Genomic DNA, 17,202 nt, shown 5'->3' with positions numbered 1-17,202 from the left:
AGAAACAGCCAACACCTGGCTGAATGTAGATTACATCAGGCATCACTCAGGGGTTTTTGAATTCCACAGGTCACCCCACAAGGAAGAGCCAAGACAGACGGATACACCTGGCAGACCCCCGCATGGAGGTTTCTGGCTATCACTCCCCCACCCTGGGGGATAGGGACGTTGAAGCCAACATGCCTCCATACATGACATAAAGAGATAGCCAGGCCAGGAGGGGGGGGAGGGAAGAAGAGTTGGTTTTTATATGCTGACTTTCTCCACCACTTAAGGAAGAATCAAACCAGCTTACAATCACCTTCCCTTCCTCTCCCCACAACAGACACCTTGTGAGGGAGGTGGGGCTGAGAAAGCTCTAAGGGAACTGTGACTAGCCCAAGGTCACCCAGCTGGCTTCATGCAGAGCAGTGGGGAAACCAACCCAGTTCACCAGATTAGCCTCCACCATTTGAGGAGTGGGGAATCGAACCCGGTTCTCCAGGTCAGAGTCCACCGCTCCAAACCACTGCTCTTAACCACTACTCTTAAGGCCCAGTGGAGAAGTTCCCACCGGCCTGGATCCCCATCGGTGCTCGGGCGACTTGCCAACGTTGCCTGCCCCCTGCTTCCTACTCACGATGTCGGGCGTGGTACCAATCTTCTTGCCCAGCTCGCTGCGCTCCATGGTACTGAGGTAGAGGTAGCGGTTGAGCAGCTCCCCGTCCAGGACGTTCCGCACGCCGTTCTGCAAGATGCGCCGGTCCATGTGCAGCATCCTGAGGGGAATGGGGGGCAGAAGAGGCAGCATGGGAAGGGGCTTCCTATGCCCACAGGGACCCTCATCCAAAACAACCCAAACAGCCTACACCTCTCCCTTCAGGGCAATGGAACAAATCGGGCGGGGCGGGGGGGGGGGAGACAGGCATACAAAGAGAGAGTGTCCTCCCCATACAGGGTCTATTTCCACTAATCCATATAATAACAATAGAGTCTGTTAGAAGGAATAACAGAATTCACGGGGCACTGCCATAGTGATCTGTTGCCTGAACACGGGGAGAGGTCCAGCCAGGCTCTTCAACTCCACCCTATAAAAAGGCATGAGGGTGAGGGGCTCTGCACCCCCTCCCCACAAGATCTGCTTCCTGGCCTTGCTCTGCAAGGAGCACCCTGGTGTTCAAACTGGAGGAGACACAAAGACACACACACACAAGGGTCCAGGGAAAGAGCTCCAACCCAACGCCCTGGCCTCGGCCTACTGAGCCCATGTGTGCCCCGCCCTTCCTCCAAGAAGCTCAGAATGGCGCACCTGAAGGCCCGAGGGTTGAGTCCGGCGTGGTGGGGCAGCATGGTAGTCAGGGCGTTCTGCAGCATCAGGAGGCGCCGGTAGGTCTTCTCTTGCATGGGGAGCAGCAGCCCGATCCCCCCATCGAGTGTGGCTGAGGAGAGAGATGCGGCCCTTCAGAGCCTGGCTTCCCACACCCTCCGAAGACATCTGTTTCTTGGGACACCTCACATTTCCTCCCCAGTTTATGTTAGGCAGTGGAACAAATACTTAAGGTTTATTTATTTAGATGTTTATACCCTCCTTTTCTCCGCACTGAGGACCCAAAGGAGTTTACAACGTTGTTCTCCCATCCTCCATGTTATGTGGCGCTGGCTACGAGCTCAGATTCTTTAAAAGGGTATTTGGCAGTTTTCAGGAGGAGGGGCTCTTTTGGCCATGATGGACAAATGGAGCTCAAAGGCAGACTTCCTCCAAATGCTTGGAGATATACAACAGATCACATAAATGCAACTGTTCATAAATCTATAGTCCAGAAACTCTAAAGTGGATTTCTGAAACTGGATTCTCTCCCTTGATGTTTGTAGGATTAATAGCCTGCCTTTCCAGGAAAGTAACAGATAAAGATTCTGCCACTCACAATATATGCACATCAAGTACGATAAGAGCAACCCTTAGATAAACAAGTAATATTGCCGTGCATAAATCTAACAACAGTGCAGGTAATAGTCCCAATTAACCAGCTGAAAGGCTGGTAGTCGTCTCAACATGCTCACTGGTAATTTGTCAGTCCACGGAAGGGTCGGATTGCAAACAATGGGAGTGTGTCGTAGAACAGTACCTCTACAGCAGGCAGTAATTGCAGGTGGTAGTTCAAATAGTATGCTTATGCCAAGAAGGACTGCAACAGGTGGGTTACTCTGATGCAAAAATGACTGATTGCTGATTTACAAACAACTTCATCAGCCAAGGTTACTAAAGTAAGAGTAAGATGCACACGGGCTTCACATCAGATTAATAGCCTGCCTTTCCAGGCTCAGATCCCAGAATTTAAAAAAATGAGATCGAATATTTATTTTGTCGAAGGCTTTCACGGTCAGAGTTCATTGGTTCTTGTAGTTTATCCAGGCTGTGTAACTGTGGTTACCCAGACCACGGTTACACAGCCCGGATAACCTACAAGAACCAATGAATATTTATTTATTGGCAAAATTAAATGTGCATTTTGAACTGCTCCACCTGAAGGAGCAAAAGGAGCAAGTGCCACCCGCTTCGGATCCAACACTGCCTTCCTCAGGCCCCCAAACAGCCCCCCCAAAAAACTCACCAAACCAGGTGATGTGCTTGTTCTCCCACGCAATGGACTTCTTGGTGGGGCCCTCCATGGCCCCGCGGCACGGCGTCCGCCAGAAGGCGTTGACGTGGGCGCCAACGTGGAAGTCGGCTCTGCGGAGGAGCCGCATCCCACCAAAACTCTCTTTGGCTAGAGAAAGAGGCAGAGAAAGAGGGTGGGGGACTTGGCCAAAGCATTTCCAGTTGGGGGCAGCCTTACTCCTAGTGGAGCACCAAAGAGGTCCCTGCTGCTTCAAGTCATTGCCAGCAGGAAGCTTTGGGACGCCCTCTCACTGCCCCTGTCCAGAGCAAAAGTAGAAGAGTTGGTTTTCATATGTTGACTTTCTCTACCACTTAAGGGAGAATCAAACCGGCTGACAATCACCTTCCCCTCCCCACAACAGACACCCTGTGAGGTAGGTGGGGCTGAGAGAGCTGTGACTAGCCCAAGGTCACCCAGCTGGCTTCGTGTGTAGGAGCAGGGAAACAAATCCAGTTCACCAGTTTAGCGCCCGCTGCTCATGTGAAGGAGTGGGGAATCAAACCCGGTTCTCCAGATCAGACTCCACTGCTCCAAACCACCACTCTTTACCACTGCACCACACTGAACAACCACCATCAAGAAGAGCCAGATGGCGGCGGCAGCAGCAGGGTCTGAGAAGAGGGAACAGTCTCAAATCTACCCACAACAAAGATGGAGACGAAACCCCCCAACAACAACAACTACAGCTTCCCTCTCACCTTCTGGCAGGTACATGTAGACCAGGAGGTTCCTGTCCCTGTCAGACACTGCAAGAGAGAATAGCAGAGTTCAACCAAAGCTTCCCAGCATCGTCTGATCACAAGCACAGCCCTGCACGACAGGATCAGCGCGCAACCTGATTGTCTCAAAAAAAAAACAAAAAAAAGTCAGGGTTGCCAAAAGTTGGCTGTGACTCGACAGCACTTTCCACCACCACCGACTTGAAGAATAAGTTACATGCCAAACTTATATGCACACTGGTATAATTTACCATAGGCTTGGTCAGGATTTGGGGTAGTTTAATGCAGAATTTTTATTTAAATTTCTTGCATGTTCTTTGTGCTCTGAATCTTCTGGCATGTGAGATGCCAAAACTAGTGCTCTGGGGGTGATTTTAACCGACTACTCAGCAACACACACACACACAGGTCCCCCCCTCCGAAGTGCCTCCTCTTAATGGGACTGGCATTGTCTGGGGAACCAGGAGAAAGTCTCGCATCGGAGACCCTGACTCAAACCTTTGACCGTGGCAATTCCAAACTTCTCTTTCTAGATTGGAACAGCCGGCAGGCCTGCCTGCCTAAACTGCCCAAGCCTTTGACAGGTTTAAATCTGGTATCGTGCCCCCTCTTACCCATCCATCTTACTTGCATCAACTGACTGTCCCCAAGCATCGGAGGGCTTTTTGTTGGGACAGGCTAAATGCTTTCCCCTCTGCAGTTCTGGTGGGTAGACTCCGAGGAGTACCATACTCGAATAGATTATATGTGCATGTGGATCTGGAGTGACTGAAACATTGCCGCCTATTTTCTTTGTCTGTGTGGTGACTGCCCCTTGAGAGATCTGTGGATACAGCCACTGAGAGTTTCCAAGGTTTCCTTTGTTTCTTCCCTGCTAGCTGATACTGATCCTGGCCAAATCTGTGGCAGCAGTGGCTTCTACGCGGGGATGGAAATAGAGGGTGGCATTGGTAAGTTTGGTTCTGTCCAAGACCACTGGATCGCAGGATTGTTAAATAAAGACCAACAAGGGTTTAAGGTAGCCCAGAAGCAGCCACACCCCGCAATGGCCATCTGTCAGCAATGCTGATTCTATGATCTTAAGCAGATGTTAAGAGGGAGGGCATCTTGGCCAACTTCTGGGCATGGAGGAGGGGTCACTGGGGGTGTGGAGGGGGGAAGTAGTTGTGAATTTCCTGCATTGAGCAGGGGGTTGGACTAGATGACCCTGGTGGTCCCTTCCAATTCTATGATTCTATTCTAACTGCAGGAGCTCTGCGCCGCAAAGGGACTCCTACTTGATGAGCAACTGGGATGCTGTTTCAGTGCAGTATATCTCAAAATCTGGATGGGTTTCCTTACAGTGTGGTCGGAGCTCTCACACCGCCCCAATATCCAGGCGCAAAATCAAATCAACTGGGCCCAGCTGTGGGCTGTGCATCTCCCCATCCCTCCCCCCCATGCTACACACCCAGGAATCCCAGCTGGGCATTGTCCACCATGAAGTCCACGCTGTAAACCTCCAGGGGCTTGGCATCCTGGGGGGCAAGAGAAACAAAGGGGTCAGGATTCCTGGAGGCAGGGGCTTAGGCTGACGTCTCCCCGCCTCACGCAGACCACCCCCCCACGCTCCACACCCGGCTGACGAGCGACAGAGTCTTGCTCTCCTCCTGGTAGCGAAGCAGAGAGATGCTCTTCATCACGTCAGCGGCCAGGATGAAGTTCTTGACACTGATCATCTGGTGGATGTAGAGCTGCGTGTCGATGAAGGCCATGCCCGTCAGGTCGTTGTCCTTCAGGCTCCACAGGAAGATCTGCAGCGGAAAGAACAGACACAGAGCCTGAGCCAGGGGAGGGGGGCAAAGCCCCAGCATGTCCCTCCACCCCCCACAGACCTGCCTTCTGCGAGCAGCCTCTGCCCCCTCCCTCTTCACTACAGACACTTCCTCCCCCTCCACCATATCAATTTCTTCTCTCGGCCACTGTTCCCTCCCCACAACTCACTCTTCCCGGAATACTACTGCAATTTTATGTATTGTGTGTGCGTTTTTACAGTTATGACCCCACAAACAAGATGACTGCAGCAGCATTCACCTGCCTGTGTTCCAAAGCACTCAATATAACAGGCCTGCTCCTCTGATCCTGGAGAGAATAGGCATGCATCATGACTAGCGTCCATTTTGACTAGTAGCCATGGATAGCCCTCCCCTCCATGAACAAGTCCACTCCCCTCTTAAAGCCTTCCAAGTTGGCAGCCATCACCATATCCTGGGGCAGGGAGTTCCACAATTTAACTCTGCGTTGTGTGAAGATTTTCAACTGCTAATGGAATTATTGTTTTTATGCCAGTAAACATAGAAAGGTCCTCCTGGAAGAAAATGCACTTTGAGTGTTTATCATGGACCCAGCATGGTTGGTGGGACGTCAGATACAAGAGGCTAAGAACTACCAGCAAGAGCCTCTCTGTATCTCCCTGGCACAGATCTGCCTCCCCAAAGCCTGGGCTGCTCTCAGGATGCCTCCAGCACAGGAGTTCGAGCAGCTCTCCCCACACCACGCTGCCACCAGGCACACGAGGCAGCAAGGCAACATTCCAGACTAAATCACTGGGAACAATCAGTGAGTATTGCGTGACCACCAAAGGGATCTTGAAGTGGTAAAAGAAATCCAGCGGACTGAGAAATGCACCAGGATGGCCAGAGGGGCCCCTGCTGCATGACCCTGAACAAACCCTCCAAGAGGGCATCCCATCACCCCCCGGGGTGCAGCATCTCACCTTCTGGCCAATGGCCGACACCAGGTATCCGTTGCAGTGGCAGAGGGCAGTGACGGGGCCCTTCTGCTCCTTCTCATACAAGACCTTGAACTTGTTCTTGGTAAGGGGCTGCCCGGGCTCCGGAACCACTTCGATGATGTCCATGATCAAGATCTGCAGGGTATGGGGGGTGGGGGTGGAAAAGGAGCGTCCCATGGAACCAGAACTCTGTCTTGTATTGGCCAAAGGAAACACCCGCCATGTCTTCTCTGCTGCAAGGCCTCTGGGTCAGTGGTCCCGCCGCTTCTGTGCTTGACACCATGAGCCACCAGCCACTGTACAGCCTGTGCCATCCCCACGGTCCCGAGTCCCATGCCCAGACGCCCTTTGGAGCTAGCCAGGCAGCAGTCAGCAGCCTGTCAAGGCTCCAAGCCCCCAGCCTGACTTACCCGCCCCCGGCAAGTGACTTCCTCTCCTTGCATGAGGCAGGTGCCAACAGCAATGTAGCCCTTCAGCCCCGACACCGTCTCCTCGCTCTTCAGGGAGACCGTCTTCATGCACGTCACGTGCTCCCACTCTTCCAGATCAATCCTGAGGGTGGAGAGAAGTCAGCTGGGGAGAGCCTTTCCCTCCTCTCCCCCGCTCCCCAAAGGTGGCTGAGCTCCGGTGGGTACTTCCTAGGCACACGTGCTGGTTACTCAGGAGCAGGGCTGGTGCTAGTCATTTTTGCGCCCTAGGCAAGGCTAACTACTTGTGCCCCCCTGCCCCGTTGCAAACCAATTTTGAAAAACAGATGTCTTGTAGAAAAAATAAAAGCACAAAATGTTTTATAAGATGTTATAATTGATTCTGTTCCATAGCATTGCTGTGGTATTTATCTTAAAATAAAAAAAATATAAATTGTCAGTTGCATTTTTTCCAAGAAACTAATTTGTTTAAAAACTGCCCCTCAGGCCAGTTCAGCACCCCTCTGAGGTCTGCACCCTAGGCGACCGCCTAGCTCGCCTAATGGTAGCACCGGCCCTGCTCAGGAGGTAACAAAACGTTCCTCCTCAGCACTCCCACTGCCTTCAACAAACAGGGACCGGGCTTTGAGTTCCCACGCTGCAGGAATTAAAACCAACAGAAGTCAGTGTTTTCAGGCACTCCACCCCGCCCCCCAGCTGGAGAATGCCGCCCTCCCCAACTGAATGATGCACTTCCAATCCACTTTGAACACATGAACACAGGAAGTTGCCTTCTACTGAATCAGACCCCTGATCCGTCAAAATCAGTATTGTCTACTCAGACTGGAAGCGGCTCTCCAGGGTCTCAGGCGGAGGTCTTTCACATCACCTCCTTGCCTGGTCCCTTTAACTGGAGATGCCGGGGACTGAACCTGGGACCTTCTGCATGCCGAGCAGATGCTCTATCACTGAGCCACGGCCCCTCCCACTTTCAACGCAATCGTTTGCAAGTGGATTTTGCCATTTCACACAGGAAAATCCAGTTGCAAAGTGAATTATTCAGTGTGAAAGAACAGCATTCTTAATGGCTGGATCCCACAGAAATTCTCCAACAACTGTGGGGGGGGGGGGTACTTTTGCCAATCCTTGCCTTTCACTGCAGACCCGATTCATGATGCTCCTAGAGGGTCCTCCGTTCCCCAGGGCCAGTATTTGGGCTTCAATGGAACAGGGGAAGACCCACTATACTGGGAACAGAGTGGAAGCCCCACTCTACTGATGCAAGGTTTTTTTTGTTTGTTTTTTTGGTATTTTATTTGCTTGGTGTTTTAAACCTGTTGATCAAACCCTGCCTTGAGCATCAAGGCTGAAAAGCAGATTATACCTCCAAAAAAGCTGAAGAATGAATAATAATATTTAGCACCTAGAATGTTCAAAGACCTTCACTTAAATTTTTCCAAGAGTCCTGTAAGGTAGGACAGTGTTATTTTCCACCTGCAGCTTTGGGAGGGGGGCTCAGGCTCAGAGCCACAGCTTCTCTGAGGCCACTCAACTATTGCTCATGGTTGAGCTGAGTGAGATTTGAATACAGGGCTTCCTGGCTCACATCTCATGCCCAAAGCTTCTTCTCTACCTCACAGCTAAATAAAGATAACAAAACGGTAGACAAATTTACGAGGTTTCCCTGGTCCCAGGATGGACACTACCAACCAGTCCAGCTGTTTTGCAGAGTCCAGCTGTGCCAGGGGCAGGGGCTAAAACGAGTGCTGGGCGTGGAGCTCTAGGCTCAGTTGCAGCAGAGAGAAACTCTTGGTCTTCCCCTGCCCATGCCAGCTTAGCAACCCTCTGTCCTGCCCTACACCCCCAGGGCAGTGAGGCAGCCTGGCTGCCTTATTTATGCACCCTGGGCTCCTTACCAGGTGCCCAGCCATTCTCAGTCCCGCCTCCTCCAGTCCCAGTTAGGACACAGCCTGCCCATGATGGAGAAAGGATTTGGCTATGCTGCGCCCCACCCTCCCGTGCTTCTCACCTGGTATTTGGGATGGTCTCCCAGCTTACTGGCGAGATCAGCTGAATGGAAAAGGCCTCCTGCAGAGGGTGGATGTAGCGATCGTCTGGAGGTAGGAGAGAAAGAGGGAAATTCCACATTAAAACATGGAATTCGCTGCCAGAGGATGGCCACAGGAAGACATCTTTAAAAGGGAATTAGACGCATGGAGGATGGGTCTATCAGTGGCCACTAGCCCCAGTGACTAAAGGGAACCTCCATGTTCAGAGGCAGTCAACCTCTGAATCCCAGTGCCAGGAGGTAATATCAGGGGAAGGCCTCAGCGGCTTGCACGCTCCCAAGCCTGCAAACAGTGTTGATCTGCGTTCATATCGGAGCGGTTTGCACGCTCCAGAGCGGAATGTGTGTGGGTGGCTGGGCTCCGTGGGCAGGAATAAACACCCTCAGCAGGCCTGATCTGTCCCGCAAGCTGTTTCGTTGACACCCCTGCTCTAGGTTGATCCTGCACTGAGCAAAGGGCTGGACTAGATGGCCTGTATGGCCCCTTCCAATTCTATGATTCTATGAAATATCTAAACAAATAAAATTGCTCTGCACGAACTTGCCCACCTCGCTCAATGGTCTCGAATTCCTTCTCCTCTCCTGTCATCCGAGGGATCCGACTACAAGAGTTGTTAATGCTGGTGGCCAAAGCGTAGACCTGCCAAGACAAGCAAATCCGGGAATAAGTGGGAGAGGCTGTCAAGCCAACGAGGAACACGCTTGGAGCCCCCCACTGCAGGTAACACCCAAGATGCCAGATCTGTAAGAAGCACTTTGCTATTTTGTCCGCGAAAGAGATTCAAGTGTGACGTTCTGCCAGAAGACAGCCTAAACATATGAACATAAGAAAAGCAGTGTTGGGTCAGACCCAGGCCCATCAAGTCCAGCAGTCTCTTCACACAGTGGCCAACCAGGTGCCTCTAGGAAGCCACAAACAAGATGACTGCAGCAGCACCATCCTGCCTGCGTTCCACCGCACCCAGCCTACATAACAGAACACGCAGATCCTAGTGATGCCACAAACCACTCTCCTTAGTTTTCACGTGTGGGAATGCAGGAGTGCAGCGACCCATTTCCAATCAACCAGCAGGCCTGCAGGCCCCTAGAGTGTGTTGTACAAAGCTGGAGAAGCCCAGATCCCGTGCCATTACTGCAATGAGTCTGCATGGAGCAGGCTATACCAGGGCTCCCCAAGGTGGTGTCGGCCAAGTGTTTTTAGAAACTGGGCAGAGCCACGTGGGGCTTTTGCCCAGCAGGACTTCTGGTGGGCTGTGGAGATTTTTCACAATTTGCCATCACAAGGATCAATTTGCCAGCACAAGGATCTTCACTGCATTACTGTATATATTAAGAACATAAAAGCCCTGTTGGATCAGACCAAGGCCCATCAAGTCCAGCAGTCTGTTCACACAGTGGCCAACCAGGTGCCTCCAGGAAGCCCACAAACAAGACGACTGGAGCAGCACCATCCTGCCTGTGTTCCACAGCACCTCATATAACAGGCATGCTTCTTTGATCCTGGAGAGACGAAGAGTTGGTTTTTACGTGCCAACTTTCTCTACCACTTAAGGCTCAAACAGGCTTACAATCACCTTCCCTTCCCCTCCCACAACAGACACCCTGTGAGGTAGGTGGGGCTGAGAGAGCTCTTAACAGAACGGTGACTAGCCCAGGGTCACTCAGCCGGCTTCATGTGTAGGAGTGGGGAAACCAACCTGGTTCACCAGATTGGCGTACGCTGCTCATGTGGAGGAGTGGGGAATCAAACCCGGTTCTCCAGATCACAGCTCCAAGCCACAGCTCTTAACCACTACACCACGCTGGCTCTCCAGCAGGTGTGCATCATGACTAGTATCCATTTTGACTAGTAGCCATGGACGGCCCTCTCCTCCACAAACACATCCACTCCCCTGTTCATCTTAAAAGGCACCCTATTAAACAGAGTCTGTCTGAAATGTTGAAGAGTTCCTATTAGAGAGTCACTATCAAAGTTAGGCTTTCACTTCCCTCCCTGACATTTTGCAGTGGGTTCCATCACCCTGTGTCAGAATCCCAAAGGTGCCCGCAGGCTTGAAAAGGTTGGAGACCTCTGGACAGCTATAGAGTTACCTTGGACTCGACGTGATACGCGACGTAGTGCACGGTGCACCGCAATGGAATCTTCCGGACGGGCCACGGAGCATCGTACGAAAGGTAGGCAGGCAGGACACTGATGCGCAATTCCCCCTGCAGCACAGAACATCCTCAGCGCTTTCCTGTTCACAAAGCCACCACTGATCTCCCACACACACCCCGGTGTAGCAAAGGGGCATAGCAGGCTGCCCCAAACACAACACTGTGGCTGGCAATGAATTAACACTGCTTAAAGGACTCCGATGAGACACTGCCAAGCAAGACTGGAACTGCTGGACAGAACAAGCAAGACTGGAACTGCTAGAAGGGAGGGGCCTTGGCTCAGTGGTAGAGCATCTGCCTGCCATGCAGAAGGTCCCAGGTTCAATCCCAGGCATCTCCAGTTAAAGGGACTAGGCAGGTAGGCGATGTGAAAGACCTCTGCCTGAGACCCTGGAGAGCCGCTGCCTGTCTGAGTAGACAATACTGACTTTGATGGACTAAGGGTCTGATTCAGTATAAGGCAGCTTCATGTGTTCATGTGAGGAGGACCTCGCCTGCGATCTCTCTCTCAGGAAGGCCAGGGCAGAACCACCCCTGTTCATCTCTGGTCTTGAAAACCCTGGGGGTCGCCCTGAGTCAGCTGCAACCTGACAGCACACAATTATCATTATTATTAAAGAAATAAACCGGTGCATAATGGGGGGGTCACATTCCACAAAGGGGTGAGAGGGATTGGTCAGGGATATTCTGGGAATGGAGTAGGGGGTCACTGGGGGTGGGGTGGGGGGAGGCAGTTGTGAATTTCCTGCATTGTGCTGAGGGTTGGACTAGATGACCCTGGAGGTCCCTTCCAACTCTGTGATTCTATGAAAGCCCAGATCCTCCAAGCCTGACATACCTGCCGGTTGAAGTACAGAAAGCCCTTGGGGCAGTTGATGTTGTGAAAGGGGGCGAAGGACTCAATGGGGCCATCAATGGTCATGGGGTGGAGGCGCAGAGCCCCCCGAGAAGTCACCAGCAGCCAGTGAGGAGAGGGGCCACAGATGAACACCTGGAAAGTAAAAGCAAAGGCGACTGAGGCCCGTAGAAGTCAGTATCCCCCATTCCAAAAGGAGAAGAAGAGTTGGTTTTTATATGCTGACTTTCACTACCACTTAAGAGAGAATCGAACTGGCTTACAATCACTTTCCCTCCCCAAACAGACACCCTGTGAGGTAGGTGGGGCTGAGAGAGCGCTAAGAGCTGTGACTAGCCCAAGGTCACCCAGCTGCCTTCATGTGGAGGAGTGGGGAATCAAACCCAGTTCTCCAGATTAGCCTCCGCCGCTCCTGTGGAGGAGTGGGGAATCAAACCCGGTTCTCCAGATCAGAGTCCACGGCTCCAAACCACAGCTCTTAACCACTTCACCACGCTGGCTCAGTTGCAACCTGACAGCACAAAATTATCATTATTATTATTAAAGAAATAAAGCATGGAGGCTCCGGGGCCCCTCGAGACACACTTCCTCTGGATTCTTCACTCTCCACAAAGTGACTCCACTTGACGCTGTGCCCCGGTGAAAGCCTCACCCCGGAGTAGCCGTAGATGTCTTCAAAGTAGCGGAAGCGGGCCACCCGGCCCCGGGCAGCCCCCGACTCCTCCCCGCCGATGCTCTCGGGCTTCTTCTTGGACAGCCGTGGCTTCTTCTCTCGGAAGTTAATGTTGTGGGGGACCTGGGTGGAAGGGAGAGGGTAGGCGTGAGCAGACTGCATAAAGGGCCGGTGGCTCCGAGGCCAGCTGGAGCACCAGAGGGACGCCATTACCTTCTTGAAGCGCACTTTCAGGTTGCTCTGGCCCATCTGGGAGTCGTGGTTAAAGGCTTCGTAGATGAGCAGCTCCTGATCTACGTGGACCTGTAAAAGGGAAGAGGAAAAATTAGTTCACCCTCTTCCTTAGGCTCTCCTGTTCACAGGCAGGGACGTGCCGGCAAAGGGTGGCACAGCTGGTTGCTGGAGCAGAATGACCGTCTTCACCCCGCAAACCATTGCAAGTGTTAAGAGAGATGAACACGAGAAGACCCACAAAGGAGCAGGCCTCAAGGGCATCCCAGGTCCTGCCTGCGTCTCCACAGACCCCAAGAAGCTGGCAGAGTCAGCATCTCTTCTCAACCCACCCCCGGTGCACACACAAAGCAGTCCCTGCATGCACAAGAGCTTCAACAAAAGAGTAGCTTCTCTCTAGAAGCTCCTCCCCAGTGCAGTTCTGACAGGTTCCTCCTGATGAAGTGGAAGGCAGAACAGAACACAGAAGACCTGTGCCCTGTAGTCAGAGAGGACAGAGGAAGACAGTGCATGTGTCCCATCAGTTTTCCCACTAGCGAGTGTTGGCTCTTGAAAATGCATACCCCCAAAATGTTCTTGGTCTCTTAAGGTGCTCCTGGACTCCAATCTAGCTGTTCTACTGCAGACCAACCAACTCTGAAACTAGGGCACTGCTGAAAGCGTGGTCGACAACAGCCCAGGGAATGACCGACAACCCCCAAGTGTCCTCAGGAAAGGGTCCAGGGACTCTCCGGCAGCTGGCTCCTCTCAACTTTGCATGGGGAAAAGCAAAGTTTAGAAGCAATCTGCTGCAGATCTCCCAAGGGAGGATGCGGCTGGACCCCTCTTGTAACTCGCCAGCTCTCGAGAGCAGAAGTTCAGCTTGTAAAGAGGATGGCGTGTTTCAACAACTGCTATCTAGTGGGGAACATTTTAACCAGTGGGGGAACATTTTAACCTTCCAGGACATTCAGTTGCTGATTTAAGAGTAGCAGTTCTCTTACAAAAGGATTTTAAAGGGAGATTAGAAAGAGAGACTGCTGAATTGCAACTAATAATGAAGCTCAAGACAATGCATTCTCCTGGATTGAATAGGGACCAGGGATTCCTGTCTCATTACCAATGCTGAGTTCTCCAAGCCTGCTACCCCTCTGCATATCACACCTAATCCAATTAGGCCTGCTAATGTCATTTACTTGCTTTTTACATTTACATTGCCATTGTGTGTCTCTTCCCTACTTAAGGATAGATGGAATCACATTCTAGCTGTATCTAAAGAAGTGACTCAGGGTATGAGCTTTCTAGCTTTCTGTGGCTCACAAAAGCTCATACCCTGCTAGAAATTTTGTTGGCCTTTAAGGTGCTCCTGGACTCTGGCTCTTTTCTACTGCTACCTAATTTGTTGGGTTTTCAACTTGGTGGTTGCTGGTAGGGGTTAGAAGGCTCCTTCTTGGTTCCAGACACTTGGACTTGGGGACTCAGTTGCTCTCAGGACTCACCAGCAGGTATGGGCGGCTCTGCCGGTTCCCCAGGGCGACCAACAGCACCTCCTTCACCAGTGGCATCTCGGTCTGCCGCATCACCTCTTCCTTCTTGGCCTCGCCCTGGGTGGCGTGCTGCCCAAAGGAGCTGTCCACCAGCACCCGTTGCCCCATGGGGAAGTTCTTCACCAGGAAGACCAGGCGCCAGTCAGGCAGCTGATAGATCTGCAGGGGAAGAGACGCGGGCAGTAGCTAACTATTGTGTTCAGTTTTGGGCACCACAATTTAAGAAGAATGTAGATAAGCTGGAACGGGTCCAGAGGAGGGTAACAAAGATGGTGAGGGGTCAGGAGACCAAGTCCTATGAGGAAAGACTGAAGGAGCTGGGTAGGTTTAGCCTGGAGAGGAGAAGATTGAGAGGGGATGTGATAACCATCTTCAAGTACTTGAAGGGCTGCCATAGAGAGGAGAATGCCGAGTTGTTTTCTGTAGCCCCAGAAGTTCGGACCAGAACCAACAGGTTGAAATTAAGTCAAAAGAGTTTCCGTCTAGACATTAGGAAGAACTTTCTAACAGTTAAAGCGGTTCCTCAGTGGAACAGGCTTCCTCGGGAGGGAGCTCTCCTTCCCTGGAGGTTTTGAAGCAGAGGCTAGATGGCCATCTGCCAGCAATGCTGATTCTATGACTTTAGGCAGATCATGAGAGGGAGGGCATCTTGGCCATCTTCTGGCATGGAATAAGGGTCACTGGGGGTGGAGGGTGGAAGTAGTTGTGAAATTCATGCTTTGTGCAGGGGGTTGGCCTAGATGACCCTGGTGATCCCTTCCAACTCTTATGATTCTATGATTCTAACAGCCCAGGAGGGAGCCAGCCGAGAAGCTGCCCGCTCCCTGGGCACCAGACGGGCTCTTACCTCCATGGCGCCATTTTCCCGCACCACCACGCACCAGTGGGTGGGCTCCGCCTTGTACTGGTGGGGGTCCCTATCAGCTGAGGGCAGGCTGCAGCGGCGCGGCTCCTCCTTGCTAGGGCTGAACAGCGAGCTTGAGTCCCCGTAGAGCATCTCTTCCTCATCATCCACCGTATTGCTGCGCCAGAGGTGGGGGGGAATGCTGTTGGAAAGGCCGAGATCGGCTGCAAAGCCCAACCCGTTCACCACCCAAGGAGGGCAGGCCCCTTCACGACAGAGCTGGCCTGCACACTGCCTGCTTCCATATCTGGAAAGAGGTGCTCCAGGGTTGAGGCCTGGAACTGAAAAATGTTCCAAGGCTGAACCACAACGAATACACACATGAACACATGAATCTAAGTCATATTGAATCAGACCATCAGTCCATCAAGGTCAGTCACGGTCCATCAAGCTTCTCCCTGTCCACTCTCACCATGTGTGTGTGTGTGTAAAGTGCCGTCAAGTCGCAGCTGACTTATGGCGACCCCTTTTGGGGTTTTCATGGCAAGAGACTAACAGAGGCAGTTTGCCAGTGCCTTCCTCTGCACAGCAACCCTGGTATTCCTTGGTGGTCTCCCATCCAAATACTAACCAGGGCCGACCCTGCTTAGCTTCTGAGATCTGACAAGATCAGGCTCGCCTGGGCCATCCAGGTCAGGGCCCACTCTCACCATACCATGCATAATTTTATAAACCTCTACCATGTCGCCCCTTAACTGCCTTCTTTCCAAGCTCAACAGCCCTAATCATTTTAACCGCTCCTCATAGGAAGGCTGCTCTAGCCCCCTGATCGTTTTGGTGGCTCTTTTCTACACCTTCTCAAGCTCTGCAATATTCTTTTTTAGGTCTGGTGTCCAGAACTGTACGCAGTATTCCAAGGGTGGTCTCACCATAGATTTGTACAAGGGCAGTATGATAGCTGCAGTTTTATTCTCTGTACCTTGTCTAATGTAGTGGTTAAGAACGGTGGTTTGGAGCAGTGGACTCTGGTCTGGAGAACCAGGTTTGATTCCCCATTCCTCCATATGAGCAGCAGATGCTAATCTGGTTAATTGGATTTGTTTTCCCACTCCTACACATAAAGCCAGCTGGGTTACCTGGGGCTAGTCACAGTTCTCTCTGAGCTCTCTCAGCCCCACCTGCCTCATAGGGTGTCTGTTGTGGGGAGGGGAAGTGAAGGTGATTGCAAGCCGGTTTGATTCTTCCTTAAGTGGTAGAGAGTGTTAGTGTATAAAAACCAACTCTTCTTTTTCTGCATGTCAAGTTGATGCTCAACCTCTGGCCCACAGCCCCTCCCTGGAGGGAGCGGGGCTGCAGTGATCAGTGAATGACCTAGCAACAGTGCTTTTTACCCTGCTGCTTTCCTCTATCCCAGAGACTCAGTGACTCACCTAGAATCCAAGAAATGAGGTGCTGCTCTTCCCTCCTACCTCCTCCCAGCTGAGTTCAATTGTCACATCTGCCCTGGGATGGGAGGGGTCTGAATTACGCCCCCCAAACCCTACCTGATGTCTTGGATAGGCGTCTCGGTTTCCGACTGGTTCCTCAAGGAAAGCTCGTCCCGTGAGCTGGACGACTGGCTCTCCGTGCTGAACATCCCACTGACATCCCGATACACACAGAGCGCGATCACCTTCGATAGCTAGCGGAGGCAACGGAATAGTGGGTCAGCACAGGATGGGGAGGCTTCCTGGGCACACTGAGCTGCGGGGAATCCGATGCACCATTTATTTGGTGCCCAAGAGGAACCTCCACTTTAAACTAATCTTCCCATAGCATCAGCACAGGTAAGGTCATCTTAAGATAGGAGGAAGCCGTGCATCCTCTTCCCAAAATATCCAAATGCAGAGCCACATGCAAAATATTCTATGCCACTCACGCAAATTAATAGCAAAAAAACCCCAGCACAATGGCCAAACTATATATAACACAAAATCTGAACAATTATTGTATATCAATATTTTAGAAATTTATATAACAATCATCCACAAAAGGCCCTGCAGGTAAGTACAAAGTAAACAAGATGATTTCCAAATATTGTCCATAGAACAGTCCAAATGTGATTGATATAAATTCTTCTTCTTATGTATATAAACTGATGTATCAATGGCTCAATATTTATCAATATTTGGAAATCATCTTGTTTGCATTGTACTTACCTGCAGTGCCTTTTGTGGACTACTGTTATATAAATTTCTAAAATATTGATATACAATAATTATTCAGATTTTGTGTTATATATAGTTTGGCAATCGAGTTGTTTTTTGCGA

The 17,202-nt window shown here is 51.5% G+C and overlaps 1 protein-coding gene across 1 annotated transcript in view; it reads right to left on the bottom strand.

Moving 5' to 3' along the window:
• The window catches only part of CPSF1 (cleavage and polyadenylation specific factor 1), a 40,080-nt gene that overhangs the window by 633 nt on the left and 22,245 nt on the right, over nucleotides 1-17,202 (bottom strand). Inside the window, exons 20-36 of the mRNA XM_056854608.1 lie at nucleotides 16,438-16,574; nucleotides 14,897-15,071; nucleotides 14,002-14,208; nucleotides 12,506-12,595; nucleotides 12,272-12,415; nucleotides 11,602-11,754; nucleotides 10,698-10,814; nucleotides 9,156-9,246; nucleotides 8,568-8,652; nucleotides 6,542-6,683; nucleotides 6,114-6,266; nucleotides 4,975-5,151; nucleotides 4,809-4,875; nucleotides 3,338-3,385; nucleotides 2,592-2,747; nucleotides 1,289-1,418; nucleotides 620-758 (exon numbers count right to left, since the gene is read on the bottom strand). Of these exons, the coding sequence (XP_056710586.1) occupies nucleotides 620-758; nucleotides 1,289-1,418; nucleotides 2,592-2,747; nucleotides 3,338-3,385; nucleotides 4,809-4,875; nucleotides 4,975-5,151; nucleotides 6,114-6,266; nucleotides 6,542-6,683; nucleotides 8,568-8,652; nucleotides 9,156-9,246; nucleotides 10,698-10,814; nucleotides 11,602-11,754; nucleotides 12,272-12,415; nucleotides 12,506-12,595; nucleotides 14,002-14,208; nucleotides 14,897-15,071; nucleotides 16,438-16,574 (2,211 nt within the window). The remainder of the gene's footprint in view (nucleotides 1-619; nucleotides 759-1,288; nucleotides 1,419-2,591; nucleotides 2,748-3,337; nucleotides 3,386-4,808; nucleotides 4,876-4,974; nucleotides 5,152-6,113; nucleotides 6,267-6,541; nucleotides 6,684-8,567; nucleotides 8,653-9,155; nucleotides 9,247-10,697; nucleotides 10,815-11,601; nucleotides 11,755-12,271; nucleotides 12,416-12,505; nucleotides 12,596-14,001; nucleotides 14,209-14,896; nucleotides 15,072-16,437; nucleotides 16,575-17,202) is intronic.

This window comes from Euleptes europaea, chromosome 8, assembly GCF_029931775.1.
Source record: "Euleptes europaea isolate rEulEur1 chromosome 8, rEulEur1.hap1, whole genome shotgun sequence".
NCBI classification, from domain to species: domain Eukaryota; kingdom Metazoa; phylum Chordata; class Lepidosauria; order Squamata; family Sphaerodactylidae; genus Euleptes; species Euleptes europaea.
Note: the sequence above shows the minus strand (reverse complement) of the source record. Positions and strands in the feature narration are given on the sequence as shown.